The sequence below is a fragment of the Orcinus orca genome, chromosome 7, assembly GCF_937001465.1.
Source record: "Orcinus orca chromosome 7, mOrcOrc1.1, whole genome shotgun sequence".
NCBI classification, from domain to species: domain Eukaryota; kingdom Metazoa; phylum Chordata; class Mammalia; order Artiodactyla; family Delphinidae; genus Orcinus; species Orcinus orca.
Window position 1 is genome coordinate 53,431,450 of NC_064565.1, and position 16,272 is coordinate 53,447,721.

The window sequence follows — 16,272 nt, forward strand, 5'->3', positions numbered from 1 at the left end:
GCCAGCTTGAAGCACCAAATTGTACCCATAACCAATGATAATCTTTCCTCTTCAGAGAAATCATAATCCAGGTGATAGTCTGGTATCCCTACCGTAACACAACTACCATATGTAGAGTTGGCACTGTTGGTGATCAGAAGCTAGAGACCCCATGGGCCTCTGATTAACTGATGCTGACCACCACCCTAAAATAGAGCTAAGATAAAAATTTCCAACTAATATACTCAAATCAGTCAGGTCTTTGCACCATTATACATGTGAAACAAGTAATTATTCTGAATTGAAACACTCATAGTTTTTATCTTGTTTGACCTAGTTTTCCTGAATGTTTCAAAATAAATAATTCTTCCATTTAAAAAAAACGAAAAAGAACAATGTGGACCAGATCTGCTGGGTTTTTTTTTCTTTCTAGGAGAATAAAGTATACTAACTCCAACATACGAAAAGAATAAAAGAAGAAAACATAGAGCTAATCTGACCTAATCCCACTCTAAAATGGTGCAAGATAGCAAAACTTGGCTAAACCAAAATGAAAAATAATCCAAAGGTAATTCACATTTTTCTTGGAAATCCATTTTAATACTGTACTAACTCTTGATGTGTCTGACACTCTCAGATTTAATTTCATATAAGATTTACATACATACACACGTGTTCAAAACCCTTTATCAGAAGGAATCAGGAAGGATAATGTCAGCCCTTCCTCAATAATTTTTCTTGGCTCATGCTTTAAGACCAAAATGAGCAATTACGTACAAAATCTGGGCTCCACAATAATAAATTTAGATTGTGAATGAAGTTAGAGGCACAAATAACAAAGACAAGCACAAATTGGTCAATTTATGAGAGTCTAGCATTTAAAATATTACATTTTCTGATATGGTCAATTTGACCCTGGTGCAAAATAAGAAAATGCATATCAGTTCAAAACACAAAATATTTTTATAAATCAGAAATAAGTCAGAAATAATCAGAGATACTCTACAAGGTTGAAAGGGTCAAGTGTGTTTACCTCTTGCTCCTCTATTTAGGGTCCTATGTGTCATTCAAGCCTTTGTAGACACCAGATCGATATTTTATAGCATCAGATTTATGTTCTAAGTTTCAGTGTTTTAAGAATTAGGTTTGCTTTGGCTAAAAGCAAATTGAGTATTTTTAAAATTCTGCCAGTAATTCTTTTTCAGTAATAATTGATTTTATTAGCATTGTATGAATGTTTTCAGATGCTCTATTACCAAAAATGAATAGCTTTTATTTAAAACTACAGTATGCATTCTTGAAATATTGTTCTTAAAAAACCTTCTTATCTTTCCCAAAATGTTGTTACGAGGATCAAAGGGGATGAGCAATATTTTGTATGATTTTAACGTTTATTTAATGTTTTATTTCTCATCTTTTTTTAGAACAGTGAATACCCTTCTCACAAAAAGTAGGAAAAACAGAGTTATAAATCCCAACAAAAACTTTCTAGATGGTCTCAGTGAGGTGATAAGGGAGGTGGGTGCCTCATGTTTCCAAAACCTTTTCCATACCGACATTGCCAAGGTAAGATGATGAAAAGGGAGTAGGCAAAGAGAATAGCATGGATTTACCTATTCGGACCTTAATAGATTTTGCATCTTTGATTTTAACATTTTGATCAGGTTACTCATCTAGTTGTATAAGGATCTAAAGAAACTTCTGAAAGTTACAGCGTGGGGCAAATGTGAAATATTAATGTGAAAAATGTTACACTGTGACAGATTACATGCCATGAGAAAGCATGTGCAAATTATATAAATCCCCTCTATATTTTAATCATTTCCTTAAAAACAAGTAGATAGTTCCAGTCAATCCTTAAGTGAATGAAAAAAATGCAGTGAATAACGTGTCACTAATAGGTACAGTATCAGTGTAAATATTATAGTATAATTAATAATTTAATATGTAATAAAAGTCATCCTGAAAAAAAATCAATATATCAATACTTCAAAATAATTTTAAGCTGCTATTTCAAAATATGATTTGATTTTAAGGTTATAATAAAATCAGAAAATATACAATTCAAAATAGTTTTTAGTTTTATTAACAGGTTGTGAGTAGCTTCTTTTAATTGTTAACTCAGGTTTTTTATCATACTTCTTAAGTTACAAAAACAGTAGTTAATTGAAATTCAGTCCACAAATAATTCATTCTGAGCCCCAACTTTTTTTCATACTTTGTGGTTGAGAATTCTAATGTTGCTATAGTAAATAAGGACAGAAAGATGTTTAAAATGTGCATAATTGAAGAAAATATTATAGTAATGGAAAATCACACAAGAACACACCAGATTTTTTTTTTGGAGGTTTAATTTTAACTAATATTTAAATGATGAAGGTAATGTCAATCCAAATCTTTACTTATTTGTAATGCACAAACTATTTTTTGTAACTGGTAAGAGAAATAGATTCTTTTCACCACGGCAATGCTTTCACCCTTATTTATGGTCTTCCTTTTTCTTGAGTCCTTTTTCTTCAGCAGTTTAACAAGTCACTTCTTGTTTGGCTAAAGTGCAATCCTAGCACAATAATGTTTCAGCTTGCAAGGAAGAACGCCCTTATTGAGTTGATAGAACTCCACCAGCTGGATTAGATCCGTAAATCTTGTGTGCCCATCATCCAGGGTGTGGAACATTTCACCATCATCTTCCACCTGCAACAGGAAAAACAACAAACTGGTAAGAAGGGCAAAATACCCAGAAAGACAATCATATTCTATTGCATACCGCATCTTTAAATGCCAAAATTGATGTGTTTATAATACTAAAGGACAGTGAAAAGAATGTTATGGCATGTCCACTTCTTCTTTGTAACTTCACTTGCATTTAAAAGAAATACCATCTGATCCTAAGGTAAGCAGTGTGGCTCTACTTTCTCTGTCTCTAAATTCTCTTAACGTTCAGTAGTTAGAATAGTAGGATTATTCTGAATCAATACAGTGCACAGTGAGAAACCGGCACTATTCAGTGTAAAAGTAAACAAAAAATTTTAATACTCCCACCTACAGAAATTAATTTCCATTTCTAGTTGTTGTCTACCTAAAGCCTTACTTAATATATTAAAAATGAATATTCACCATAATTTGTATCAGTAAACTGATTCTGGAGCAATCAAATACTGTGTTAGTGGAATGACAGCGTTTTGGGGTTTTTCTGTTTTTGTTTTCTGCAGTGAGATCTCAGGCATTAAGCAATTCATACGTGCCAGGGACATCGCTCACATAATCAATGAAGTAGGGAAGATACTTCACGTGGACTTTGGATAGTTCCAAAAAGAAGTCATTCAAAAAAAAGAAAACACTAGCAACTTAGCAATCTGATGTAATACCTTCTTGAAAGTAGACTGAATCTCTGTTCCACACTATCTGGTTCCAATACACAGACCACGTGCATACATACATGCGCGCACGCGCGCGCGCACACACACACACACACACACACACACACACACACAAGCAGAAGCAACAAAAAAATCCCAAAGCAAGTTGTGCCACATCAAAGCAGAATTACAGAAAATTTTTAAATGTGCTCAGAATAGTTTAAATAATGATCTCCAGTTCCACAGCACCTGTGTACCTATCCATAATGATTAAAAACAAACAAAACTACAAAAAACACCAAAAAAGCATTGTGGGGACAACAGAGGAGAAGGGGCTTGAAAATAACGATTTTTAAAGAACCACTAGAGGAATTCAGGAGAAGGAATTTTCAGTAACCTTTTAACAATAGGTGGCATGGGGTCTATACAATATTACCAAATCGTATTTCATGGGAAAAGGGAAATTTAATTTTTGCAATTCCTGTATTTCTTATATTAATTCAGGCTCATAAAACCATTTCTGCCAAACTTAACTCTAGTTAAAGCACAAGTTCCCAAATTATATTTAATAAAAGAACCAAAAAAAACCTAAAGTTTCCAAAAGCTTATGCATTAAGATCATCTCTAATATACGAATATGAAATCACAAATTACTTACTGGTATAATTTGAAAGTGCTTTATTTTTTGTCCATGACTCATTGACAGTACGAAAGTTTTGGGGTTGCTCTGACTATCCCGTACCAAGAAAACTCTAAAGAGAGAGAAGGATTTCAATATTTTTCTACATTTACTCATGGATTTCATAGAAATATAGCCTGTACCAAATCCAGGAAGTATATTCATAAATGTAGCCAGAATTTTCCTTTACTATGTATTCAATGATGGGATTATCCAACATGGTAAACAATATGGTATAACATAAACCTTATACTATAAAACTATCATCAGAGCTAATTTAATTTTAATAGGATAAATACACAGCCGTTTGTCAGAATGCTTGCTCACAATAACCAATATAATGCTATGCTGGCATCAATAATTAGTGCTACGTCCTTTTTCCACTGGGAAAGCTGGGTATTCACATGTAACTCTTTGGTACAGGGAATAAGGCATTAGCAATATTGTTATTTTAACTTCTGGGTCATGTTAGGCCCTAAAAAAAGAAAATTATTTGGAGTGAAATAATTTTTAACCCCCTCTTCTACACTGGATCCTTTCTTTTGATTCTGGTTCCTACTATTACATACACAACAGAAAGTGAGAAATTAATATATTCTAAAAAATCAATCCTGAAATCATTTATTAAATGTTTGAGCAAAATATTTTAAGTAAAAGAAACACTCAAACAACATATACTTTAACCTTGAAGAATGCAGCAGAAAAGCCTCTATAACAGGCTAGAAAAACAAGACATGGCCTAATGGCCTGAGAAAAATGCTGCCAGGCGTGGATTCTTATTAACTGGCAATTCAGTGCATAACCAGCTTTATATTAATTGTTGGCAAACAGACTGTGCAAACAGTCCCCACTGGTGACTCCAATACTAATCTCACTGTGCCTGGGCGAAGAGACAGCCAAATCTGAGCCATCACAGATGTCTGATGAGATTATCCATTTCATCTGTGCTGTGTGAGATTCCGACATTACATCTCTAGGAGATGGGACAAAAGGGAGTTTCACTGGTCAATCAAGCTTAATTCTCTCCCCATTCCTGAGTAGATCACCACTACCACCTAGTGGATTGCCTGGCATCATCACATCTTTCCAAAAGAATACCCCAAATAACCCATTTTTTAATTAAAAATTTTTAAAAATAAAGATACTGTCATTCTTTATGCAATTATTTCATTCAATTTACAAAAAATGGGCTCAGAAATAAGGGAAAGTATAATCCTCCAAAACATTTTGACAATTCTTTGTGATTTATTTCTTTTCTTGGTCTTAGATGGTAATTCTGCTGATTGCTCAGATTTATATCTGAAAAGACCGTGTTCCATGCAGAGAAGTATATTGAAATCTTTTCTTATTTAGATTCTACTGAAATGCCGACTTGCTATTAATAATCTTCCATGTGAAGGTGCATTTTTATCCAAATGTCAGTATTAAATCACCTTGAAATTTTGCCATCATCTTAAGCCAACCCATGAAGATATAAGATCCCATTACCACTTGTTTAAATTGATGCTGGTTTTATTTCTCATCCAAACCTCAATACAAGCTCCTTAACTTGTATTGCATTTGGGAAGAGAATTCAGCTAGTATTATAGGAAGTACTGATATCTGAAATACTGAGTAATCTGAGAAAAAGAAAATTCTTTAGATCATAAATCTTGCATAATAAATTTTCTGTTTCTCCTGTCTCTTCTGTGGTATCCCACTAAAAGATAACATGAGAAGAGTCAAAAAGTACTGGTTTCATAGGTTTATATTCCTTTAAACTGTTAAAATTTAGAGAAAAGAAAATAGGGATTTAAACAGAAAGAAAAAAATAAGATAGTCTAAATATGTAAGAAACAGCTTTTTACTTTAACACACCCTGCATCAAACCTAAGAAAATGTATAATACGTAAGATAGTGTCATGACACAAACCATACTTTGCAAACATATTACTCGTTCAAATCAAAATGTTGACACGCCAAAACAAGTTCAGTTCCACCCCCCATCAATTAATACCTGAGATGCACAGAATGGGTAATATTAGTGATCACTGGTTAAGAGCAGAGCATCCTGTTCAGCTATCTTCTCCTTATGCGCAAATACTAAGCACACACTATGTAACAGGAACTGTATAGGTATTGCTAGGATTCAATGACAACCATCCTTATAGAATAAAGTCACTTCTGTTTTAATAAGCTGAAGTCAAAACTCTCTGTGTGTGCTGAATAAGTCATTACTGATTATAGGAGAAATCAAAATCAGTGCTACTCAAAATCAAACTTACCCATCCACTAGACCTTGCTGAATGATCAGTCGCTGAGCTTCCTCTCTAGAAATTTTGTGGTGAAACCATGGTTGGGACCGGTGGATAGCTGAAGAAATAAAGTGGAAGAATACAAAGATTTGTTTGAAATGATCACAATTTAATTATGTGTACTTTCTACCCTAACCCCTCAATGACTACATCTAAATGCACATCTTGCCACCCAGTTAGTCACACTGAATATGCAGAGACATACCCATGTTTGTGGCACAGCTCTGTGAAGACGCAGTGGGGCTACCATGAGTGCCCAGGCGTAAACATCCTTTTTTCTGTGCAAGGAAGTGGGAAACAAATTTTAACTTTCGGGGAGAAACAAATTCAAATCATAAATATTTTGAAGAACAGGAAGCTAATTTGTACCCTCCAAGCTAGTCCTTCTTCAACTGCAACTGAAAGGGCTTCAGTGGGATTTTCTATAACTCTGCTTTTCTGGCCTGAGAAGTCCATTGCTACCAGGGAATTCTCTGATATACTTCTCTGGAAAAAAAAGCACATTTTTTACCTTGAAAACATCTTTGAAGTTACCTTTCAGTGCTTTGCTGGCAGTACGTTTCCATTTTAGGATGTGGTTCCAAAGGTGGCTAGCAGGAAATTAAAAAGTTAACAATACATATTCAACAGAAAATGGTGCTATAAAATATTTTGGTTAAATAAGTTATACAGTTATTTGTTAAGGTCATTGAATTAAGTGTTGAATAAAGAGATTAAAAGCTTTCAAGGTAAGCATGTCTTTCTTCTAAAGCAACCCTATCTCTTCATATTTAGAAAAGAATAACCTTTCCTGTGGCTAAGAAGATCCATCACTTCGAAACTCACCTCTCTATTATGCTTTGAGATTCATCAATGATCATTTAACTGTCAAATCTATCTACTTATTAAGATTCAAGATACACTAAAGCTGTAACAGACTGACTTACATCACTTCTTTAGAAACAAATAGTACCCATATTTTATAACCAACAATATGTATTTTAAAAGTTTATCACATCAACTTTTCTCTAACTTAGAAAATGAAATTTAGTGAAATAATTCAGGTAACTCCATAATACTAAAATTTCTATGATTTAATACGTGAATGTTTTTTCATCTTGTGAGCATGAACATGGCAAAATGAGAACTTCAAAAATAAGTCTGAATGACAAAAGAAGAACTGATATAAAAGGAAGACATACTCTGTAAACAAACATGATTTTAAACAAGTAATAAAGTCATCTTTTTTGCGAATTACTTTTTGTATTCATAGTCTCTGAAGGTGAAAATAAAACATCCAAAACCTGGACCTTATTTTTATTTTTTTCTTTGTTTAGGGCTCTACTTTGTAACCATCTTTTAAAATGTGTGCCAACCCAAGTCATGCATCCTAAAAAAAAACAGTTGTCAGAATCTTCAGTTATGAGTGTCACTCAGCATGGGGAGGGGAAAGGGTAAGCTGGGACGAAGTGAGAGAGTGGAATGGACATATATACACTACCAAATGTAAAATAGATAGCTAGTGGGAAGCAGCCGCATAGCATAGGGAGATCAGCTCGGTGCTTTGTGACCACCTAGAGGGGTGGGATAGGGAGGGAGGGAGATGCAAGAAGGAGGGGATATGGGGATACATGTAAATGTATAGCCGATTCACTTTGTTATAAAGCAGAAACACACCATTGTAAAGCTATTATACTCCAATAAAGATTTTTTTTTAAAAAAAGTGTCACTCAATTTATAAGAATTAAAACTCTTAAAAGACAAAACATCCAAAACCAGCATGAACAATGTTTAATAGTTTTTCCCCACTCGTCATTAATAGAAGAGCAACACAAAAACCGGAGTTCTCATTGTAAAGGATCAGCCAAGATACACCTGGAGTCTCCTGGCTTAAGACCATTTTCTCTCTCTCCACATGGATTCAGCCATACCCTGCTTGGTCTAACAGACTCTAGTCAAATGTCTGCTTGAGGGGCTTCCCTGGTGGCGCAGTGGTTGAGAGTCCGCCTGCCGATGCAGGGGACACGGGTTCGTGCCCCGGTCCTGGAGGATACCACATGCCGCGGAGCAGCTAGGCCTGTGAGCCATGGCTGCTGAGCCTGCGCTGTCCGGAGCCTGTGCTCCACGACGGGAGAGGCCACAACAGTGAGAGGCCCGCGTACCGCAAACAAACAAAAGTCTGCTTGAAACAAAACCTGGTTCATACAAAAATGGGAGGGGGGATAATTTATCACTGCATTACACATCCCACTTTATTAGCATTTATTATTTCCTCTTGAAACCTTGCTGTAGTGGTCCACAATCTTATTACGGTTCATCTTTATTTCTGGAGATTCGGCGTGCAATCTTTCATTTGTTATAGGAGGCTTCATAACTGACAGCTGCTCTTTCCAAACAGATGCTGTCTCTGTAATCTCTATTTGCTGTCACACCTTACTTTGCCCTTCTCACCCCGTGATCTTCTGTGCTGGGCTGTGGACCAGATGGATATACTTTTGCTTTGCTGACATTAATGAAAAGCTTCCACCTGCCCAAGCCAGAGAGTAACAATCTCAATCATAATGATAGCTTTATCCTTATAATATCTCTGCCTTCACATGCCAAGATGGGCTCTGTAATCACAAGGTTCTGATAACATAAAAATACCGTTAGGAAACAAAAACATAACCAGTTCTTATTCTTTTTTTCATTTTTCTCCTATAATATGACAGGCTGAAATGTAAAATAAGATCCCATGTTACATAATTACTTGACCTAAGTAGGGAGTCTACGATACAAATAAGTATTTTCATTTGCTACATTACACTAGGGGAAAACACAGGAATATAGAAAATGTTTTCTACTGAATGGCAGGTGGTGGATGAAAAATTAATAGTTTACCTTTGGTGGACAAAGAAATGGAAGTGAAGCAAAATCTGACTTGAACCAAAAGGTCATTTTCAGCTCAATTTCTTTCACATAGAAAAGTGATGTTGATAACATTCAGAATCAGTGTATTTCTCAAATATTTGTCCCTTTTTCTACTTCTTCCTTCTGGTGGGATAAATAGGGCAAGCCCTAAAAGAGGGTCCATGATTTTAATGGCATGCCTCTCTTTTTAAGAAAGAAGAGGCTTGGGTATATCCTGGATTATCCAGACCACACCTCGAGATCAGATCCAAACACTTTTAGTGAGGTTGGAACATGAAATGTTTTTCAGGCAGCTTAGCTAAGCAGCGACTCGTAGTCACTCACTCCCTGTCACCCCATTTGAAAGAGCTACATAAACGTGTAGCACAGGCCTTAGTAAGAGGGCACAGAATTTCCTCAGACATTGTCCTCTCATCAGTGTCATACAGAGCCACAGGACATCAGAGGTGTAATCGATTCTAGAGATCACGCAACTGTCCCCCTTATTTTATACTGTAGGACGGCAGTGACTCAATCAAGGTCACGCTTACGGTAAAGATAGTAACAGGCCCTATCTAAGGTTCTTTCATGTACCACAGAATGGGAGGTACAGGGAAGAAAGTGCAGTTTGGGATGTCTAGCTCAGAGTCAAATGTGAAAAATAATAAGAACTTCAGTTGACTTGTTTTTCCCATCCCCTTGTTCTGGCCAGGACCATATTAACAGATGTTCCTTTAAATGAATCCCTTTTATTATCCTAAAAAGGACCAAATACATTTGGCTTCTTGAAATATCTGCTGATGATTCTCATTTCAAAGGCTGATGGGATGGCTATTATGTGCTATATATAGTTATGATGTTCATTATGGTATGATAATTTTTTTCTCATTTCCCTTCTCAAAATGAATCCCTGGAAAAGAAGACAATATTGTTCCTTTAAAACTATAACTAAGTATGTGAACTTTTCCCTGTTGTTCCTTGAACATGGGGCCTCAATGAAAACCAGCAGAGGCAGGTGAGAGACACTGGCATCCAGGATATAGGTCACTGATTCTTTCATGATAATGTAGAAATTATCCTGGGATTCTGTATAGACACCAAAATAAACGCAAATACCTCCCCAACCTTCTTAGTTTCCTTCATGAAAATTAAGAAGAGTAGAGAGAGAATTCTTGATGCTATTCTCTCTGATCATGTCAACTGCCATACAGGACAGGTCATCTTCCTCACCACACAGAGACTTAAACCTCTTGTCCTTCTATCCCTATTTACAGCCAATTCATTCAAGGAATGTCTTCTCATACAAGGTGCTGAACAAGTAAAGCTACATTATCCAAAATGCCGTAGACGTACTGATCAACAGTAGGATCACTTGCAACGGAAAGAAGCAAGAATAATACCATACTTTTACACTAATGACAGTGATGAGACTAGAAAGTACTTACTTTATAACATTGTTTTTCTATGATTAAGAGGACACCAAATAATAACTGCCTCCAAATCATGGCTGCTATTAACATGCTCATCCTAATGACTTTAAAAGAAATTTAGAAGGATTTAGGAAAGGATTAAGATAATAAAATTCATTATTCATATATACATATATGAATTAAAAGATTACAGTATGCTGACAAATTGTAAAAATTCTCACCTTAAAGCTATTGCTTTTATAAAAACTCATTACATTCCTTAGTTTCTTATTTTAAGGCTAAAAAGTAATGTGATACAAAGATGAAAAGTTACTCTTCCATAACGTAAAGCAACGTAACTACAGCATTGGAGTTCTTTTTCCATATTAATCTATCAGACTTCATAATCAACATTATTTCATGCTTCATTCCTAGAGCTGAGCATTTATATGCTACGTTACATGTAGGGAAATGCACCTTCTTTGGTCACAGCCATGAAACGCATGTTTTAACCTAAGTGGAAATGTAGCACGTTAGCTGACTGTAACATGGGCTCATACTTCTGAATTCCTAATACACTCAATATTAAGGAGCACAAGCAAAAATAGCAGAACATAAACTTGGAGTTCAGAAATAAATTTCTTGTGTTAATGCACAGGAAATTAAAATTAGGTCCCAAAGAGGGGAAAAAATGTATCTGCCTGTAAATATCCAAGTGGCATTTAGTATAAATCTGTGAAGCGGTGCTAGTCTTAACGCAATGCACGACCTGTATTTTGGCTTGCATCTTTTGGGTTTCCTGGAGAGCAGTATGCTTTTCAAGGACCTGGAACTTCAAAAATTTAATTGTTAGAAAGTCAGAATGCAAAAGAGCTCACAGGCTATGATAATCCCAGAATGAATATTTAAATAAATAAACCCACCATCAAATCAATAATTAAGAAAGATCTACAATCTCAAGGACAATGTTCTATAAATTATCTTATTAAAATCTAATCCTCAAATGTAATGACAAAGAATCACTCGCATAATTCTTTCAAATATTTAAAGTTTCTCTTTAACATAAAACATGATTGTAACTGAATACTTCATGTGTGCTCGATTATTGTGATTTTATCACATAGGCTGCAATCATATAAAATCCAAAAAAAAAAATAGTTCAATATAACATGATAGTAGGATGGTGCCAAAAAGTTACTTTACTTGACCAAAAGGAAAGAATGGAAATGTACATTTATAATGTAATGTGATTGCAAATTAATGTAAATATAAAATAAAATGTAGGTTCAAAAACTTGGTGCTTACCATGGGTGATATACTCTGAGAACTGCAGCCACTTCTACCTTGATATGGGTGCATGTAATTCTGGTACAGCTGCATGCCATACTGCAGAATAATAAAAACACATTCCCGCCACTTTTACTACACAGAGTTTTACTACAACTTTTGAATATCAACACTTTCATTAATTATACATCATCAATATAAAAACTGAAAATTATAAGCTTTCCTTAAAACAAGTAAAGCAGCCATACTTTTGAATGGTAAACTTTTAGTGTCCTAAATAGTACAGTTTAAAAGACAGTGCCTTTTATTTGGACCCACACGTAAGTTCTAGCTCACAATATAAAGATCTGGAACTGACACTCCTACTCATTATTCTTAGTGTCAATAGCACCAAAACCATTTGGAGCTTAGCACTAAGAAAGCTCACTTGGGAAGGGTGCCCGACTTTACGGTACAAAGACTCTGAGGATCTGACACACATCCTAAGCAAAACTGGGTAAAATTTACCATAATTCTTCAATGACTGATTGATGAATTACATTGTCTTCTGTAATCCATAAACTTGATCCTATTTTGAAGATTCTTGGCACTGTATCACCCTCTGGTAACAGTACTCTTAGGGCATTGTTTAATTTTTGGCTTTAAATTCAGGGAAATCAAAATGGTGGGGAATCAGGCTAATTTCAGACAAAGAGTCATGGCATACAGTGTAAAGAGCAGTAGATAAGAACTACAGAGGCTTTACTTTCAAGAGGTAGCATCATAAGAACTGGACTGCTAGGCTACAATTGGAAAGTGGGTCTAGAGTATAATTGGATTGTTAGTTTGAGAAACATTAAGAACGCCAACTGCCATGGCCCTCTATAATTCTCTCCATTTCATGGAGCCATTATGAACTTAAAAGTAGGTCTGATATAGAAGAGATTGAAGAGACACCATGGAAACCAATCTTACCCTTAGGATGAATTCCATTTAAACATTCTAACAGAGCTGTTTCTCTACTAAAAACTATTTTCTTAAAAGCAATTGCAGCAAAGTGGATATATTTGGTAATTAGGCAGAAAATCAGAGGGAGGTGAGGGGTGTCACTGTTTTCAAGATTTTGCTTTTAACATGAATACAGTCATTTAAAATTCTCTGCGTTGACTTCTTTATCCAATTATTTCCCAACTTATAAAAATTATTTTTTAATTTAAGGTTTGATTGACATTAATAGGACCTAATGAAATTTATTTTAAATCAACTCTAAGCCTACAGTAACTTTAAAAAGAAGACAGAGGAGCTTAATTCCTAGTCAAGTTCATTTGGAGAATATACAATAGCCTGCAACCACACTTTCACAAGGACATGCTGCTTGGACACCTTTTATTTACCTGCAGTGAAAAGCCTGCTACCTACTAATAAGACTGTTTCCTTCAAAGATGTATTGTCCCTGGTACCTGTGGTGTTAGGAAGTTGCTTCTGTGCTGTTGAAAGTTAACTCTGGCTAAGGGGTAGGGCATGGGTCACCTTAACATTTCCCTGTCCTATGAAGGGGCAGATAAGGGACCAACATGTGTTAGAGAGAAACTAGCAGAGTTCTAACTGAAGGGAAGGGGAAAAGACAACATGTAACTAGGACACTGTACATGAGCAAATCTCCCCTTTTCTAAGTCTTCTGATTTTTCTGATTCTATATGTAACTGGAATTTCTCCAAAGAGAATGGGAATATCTCTATCTGATGCTACATGAAGAGTTTACATGTGTATATGAAAAAGAAAGGAAAATAAAACAAGGGGCTAAATTCTTGGGGGAGGCTATATCCAATAAATAACACATAATGAAAAGAAGAAGGACACTTCTGGTCCAGCAAACATAACATAGACTAGTCTTTCCCTGCTCCTCGATACTAGGTACAATGATAAACTCTGGAAATAACACGATAGACAACCAAAGGAGATGAGCAAAAGCTACCTCTAACACCAGGTGAGCCCAGCTGCACCAGCCAGGGGGATCAAACCAGTGCCCCACTGACAACAAGCTGCCAGTCCCCTATTAGAGAGCCTCAAATGTGTCTGTGCTGGCAGGCCAAGGCTTCCTGTAAATGATTATTTTAAAGTGTAAAACAGATCATATCACTTTCCTATTTGAAACCGTGGTGGTTTCTCATCGGCTCCATGATAAAGGACCTCACTGATGCTGGCCTCTATTTCCAGCCTCATCTGGATACACTTTGCCATAACTGAAATAAACAGGGAACACAGATGTGGTAGCAGAATAATGGTCCCCATATATGTCCACACCCTAATCCCTAGAACCTGTGAATATATTAGGCTACCTGGCAAAGGGGAAATAAGCTTGCAGATACAATTAAGGGTGCTAATCAGCTGACTTTTTTTTTTTACATTTATTTTCTGGCCGCACCGCGTGGCATGAGGGATCTTAGTTCCCCCACCATGGATCAAACCTGTGCTCCCTGCAGTGGAAGTGCATTCTTAGCCACCGGACCACCAGGGAAGTCCCTAATCAGCTGACTTTGAAATGACGTGATTATCTTGGATTATCCTGGTAGATCCAATGTAATCACAAGGGTCCTTATCCAGAACCAGAAGAGAGAACCAGAAAAATGGCAGCATGGAAAGGACTCAGCTGGATATTGCTGGCTTTAAGGGTGGAGGAAGTTGCCATGAGCAGCCTCTAAAGGCTGGAAAGGGCAAGAAAATGGATTTCCCCCTAGAGACTGCAAAAGAGAACGGAGCCCTGATGACACCTTGCTTTTAGGCCAATAAGACCCATTTCAGACTTCTGAATGACAGAGGTATAGGATAATAAATTTGTGTTTTAAGCCACTAGGTTGGTGGTAATGTGTTACAGCGGCTATGGAAAACTAATACAACAGAGCATCTTTAAACTGGGCATCTGTGACTTGAAAGAGGCTTCGAGAAGAGTCAAACGAGAGGAAAAAAAAGGTAAGAAGGAGACAGTCTTCCAGAAACTGAGCATTCTGGATATAGAAAGAACAAAGAAAGCTTTTAGTACATTTCATCATTTCTTAGACACACATTTGTTTTCAAACTAACAATCTGTATTATAATCTATGGCATCTCATATTCACTGTGGATGAAGTGACTTGCCATTGCCTGAAACTGATATGGGATTAAGAAGTCATTAGCATGAAAACCTTGCAAAAGGAATGCCAGGAGCTAGAAAGACAACCCCATGGACCATGGCAGAGCACTCATCTGAGAGGTGATGCCTCCCCAAAGCTCTTGAACCACAGAGCTGGTTAATCTGTGGAAAATGTGAGTATCCATGACTCTGAGATGAAAATGATTCAGAAAAGCCAGATTGAGAATATGAAGAAGTTCTAAGAATACCTCAACTAACTTATTTCATATATATGTATATATACACACATACATATATATCTGTGTGTATACACAAAATTGATAACATCAACAAAAATGATGCAAATCAGGACTATAGGCCTAAATAAACCTAAATTTCAAATGAAAATAAAAATTATAAGTGATATGAAACATCATATCACAATTTTATTGGCATAATTCTCATCTAATTACACAAAAAATAATAGAACATCCTAGTAAAATCAATGGCATGTCAGAGTCACTGAAAGACTGATTAAAGGAAGTGGGTTTACCACCTGCTTCTGTGTTGGGTGTTTGAATTTGAGGCCCTTAGAAGGGAGAAAGACTTGGCTAACAAGGTTGGAAAGTATCTCTTCCACCAGCATAGCTGGACTTACAGGGTTCTGATGGAAGGGGAGAGAAAACCTGAGACCTCAAGATATTTTCTCTACCATAACTGTGATGGAGTAAAGTCTACCAAAGAGTGCCAGCTTCTTTATCTATAAAAGGACAGCGCTGGATGAACTCAGCGTTTCTTAATCAGGCCGACACCTGGAGTTCAAGTCACTAACTCGGGATCCCCCAGGATGGGGCTGGGCACATGGAGCTTCAGAAAGCACCTCAGGTGATTCCAATGCATATCCCTAGTTACCTAGTTACTACTGCTTTGACTGGTTGGTTTCCAAGACCCTCTAAAGTACTCTTCTCTTCTTCATTTTGTTTGTTTGTTTTACATTTTACGACAATAAGAGCAAACAAGTGACTACTTAACATGAGGGTTTCAAAGAATCAAGATTTCTAAGATTTGCTGAAACCAAAATCATGACAGCCATTTTGACTGTAGACTATTTGAGGAACAAACAAATCTCTAATAAAAAGGTAACCATAGTGACTTTCTGCCATAACAGCTAAAGGAAGAAAATTTCACAGTTAATCCAAAAGCTTCCTTTAAATTACTTTAAAAAACTTTCTTCCTACCACTTCACACCCACTAGGATGAGTATTTTTTTAAAAAGTGGAAAATAACAAGTGTTGGTGAGGATATGGAG

At 36.1% G+C, this 16,272-nt stretch overlaps 1 protein-coding gene across 12 annotated transcripts in view; it reads right to left on the reverse strand.

Annotated features, from left to right (window-relative positions):
- Positions 1-828: 828 nt before the first annotated feature.
- GRB14 (growth factor receptor bound protein 14) overlaps positions 829-16,272 on the reverse strand; it is a 127,113-nt gene continuing 111,669 nt past the window's right edge. For 5 of the 12 annotated variants that reach the window (XM_033412597.2, XM_033412602.2, XM_033412598.2 and 2 more), the window contains 7 exons: positions 11,894-11,974; positions 11,358-11,420; positions 6,681-6,797; positions 6,517-6,589; positions 6,282-6,369; positions 3,997-4,090; positions 829-2,673 (listed from right to left, as the gene is read on the reverse strand). In XM_033412597.2, coding sequence (XP_033268488.1) covers positions 2,527-2,673; positions 3,997-4,090; positions 6,282-6,369; positions 6,517-6,589; positions 6,681-6,797; positions 11,358-11,420; positions 11,894-11,974 — 663 coding nt within the window. In that variant the 3' untranslated portion in view covers positions 829-2,526. The remainder of the gene's footprint in view (positions 2,674-3,996; positions 4,091-6,281; positions 6,370-6,516; positions 6,590-6,680; positions 6,798-11,357; positions 11,421-11,893; positions 11,975-16,272) is intronic. The other 7 variants (XM_004283610.4, XM_033412606.2, XM_033412600.2 and 4 more) reach the window with 3 other exon arrangements.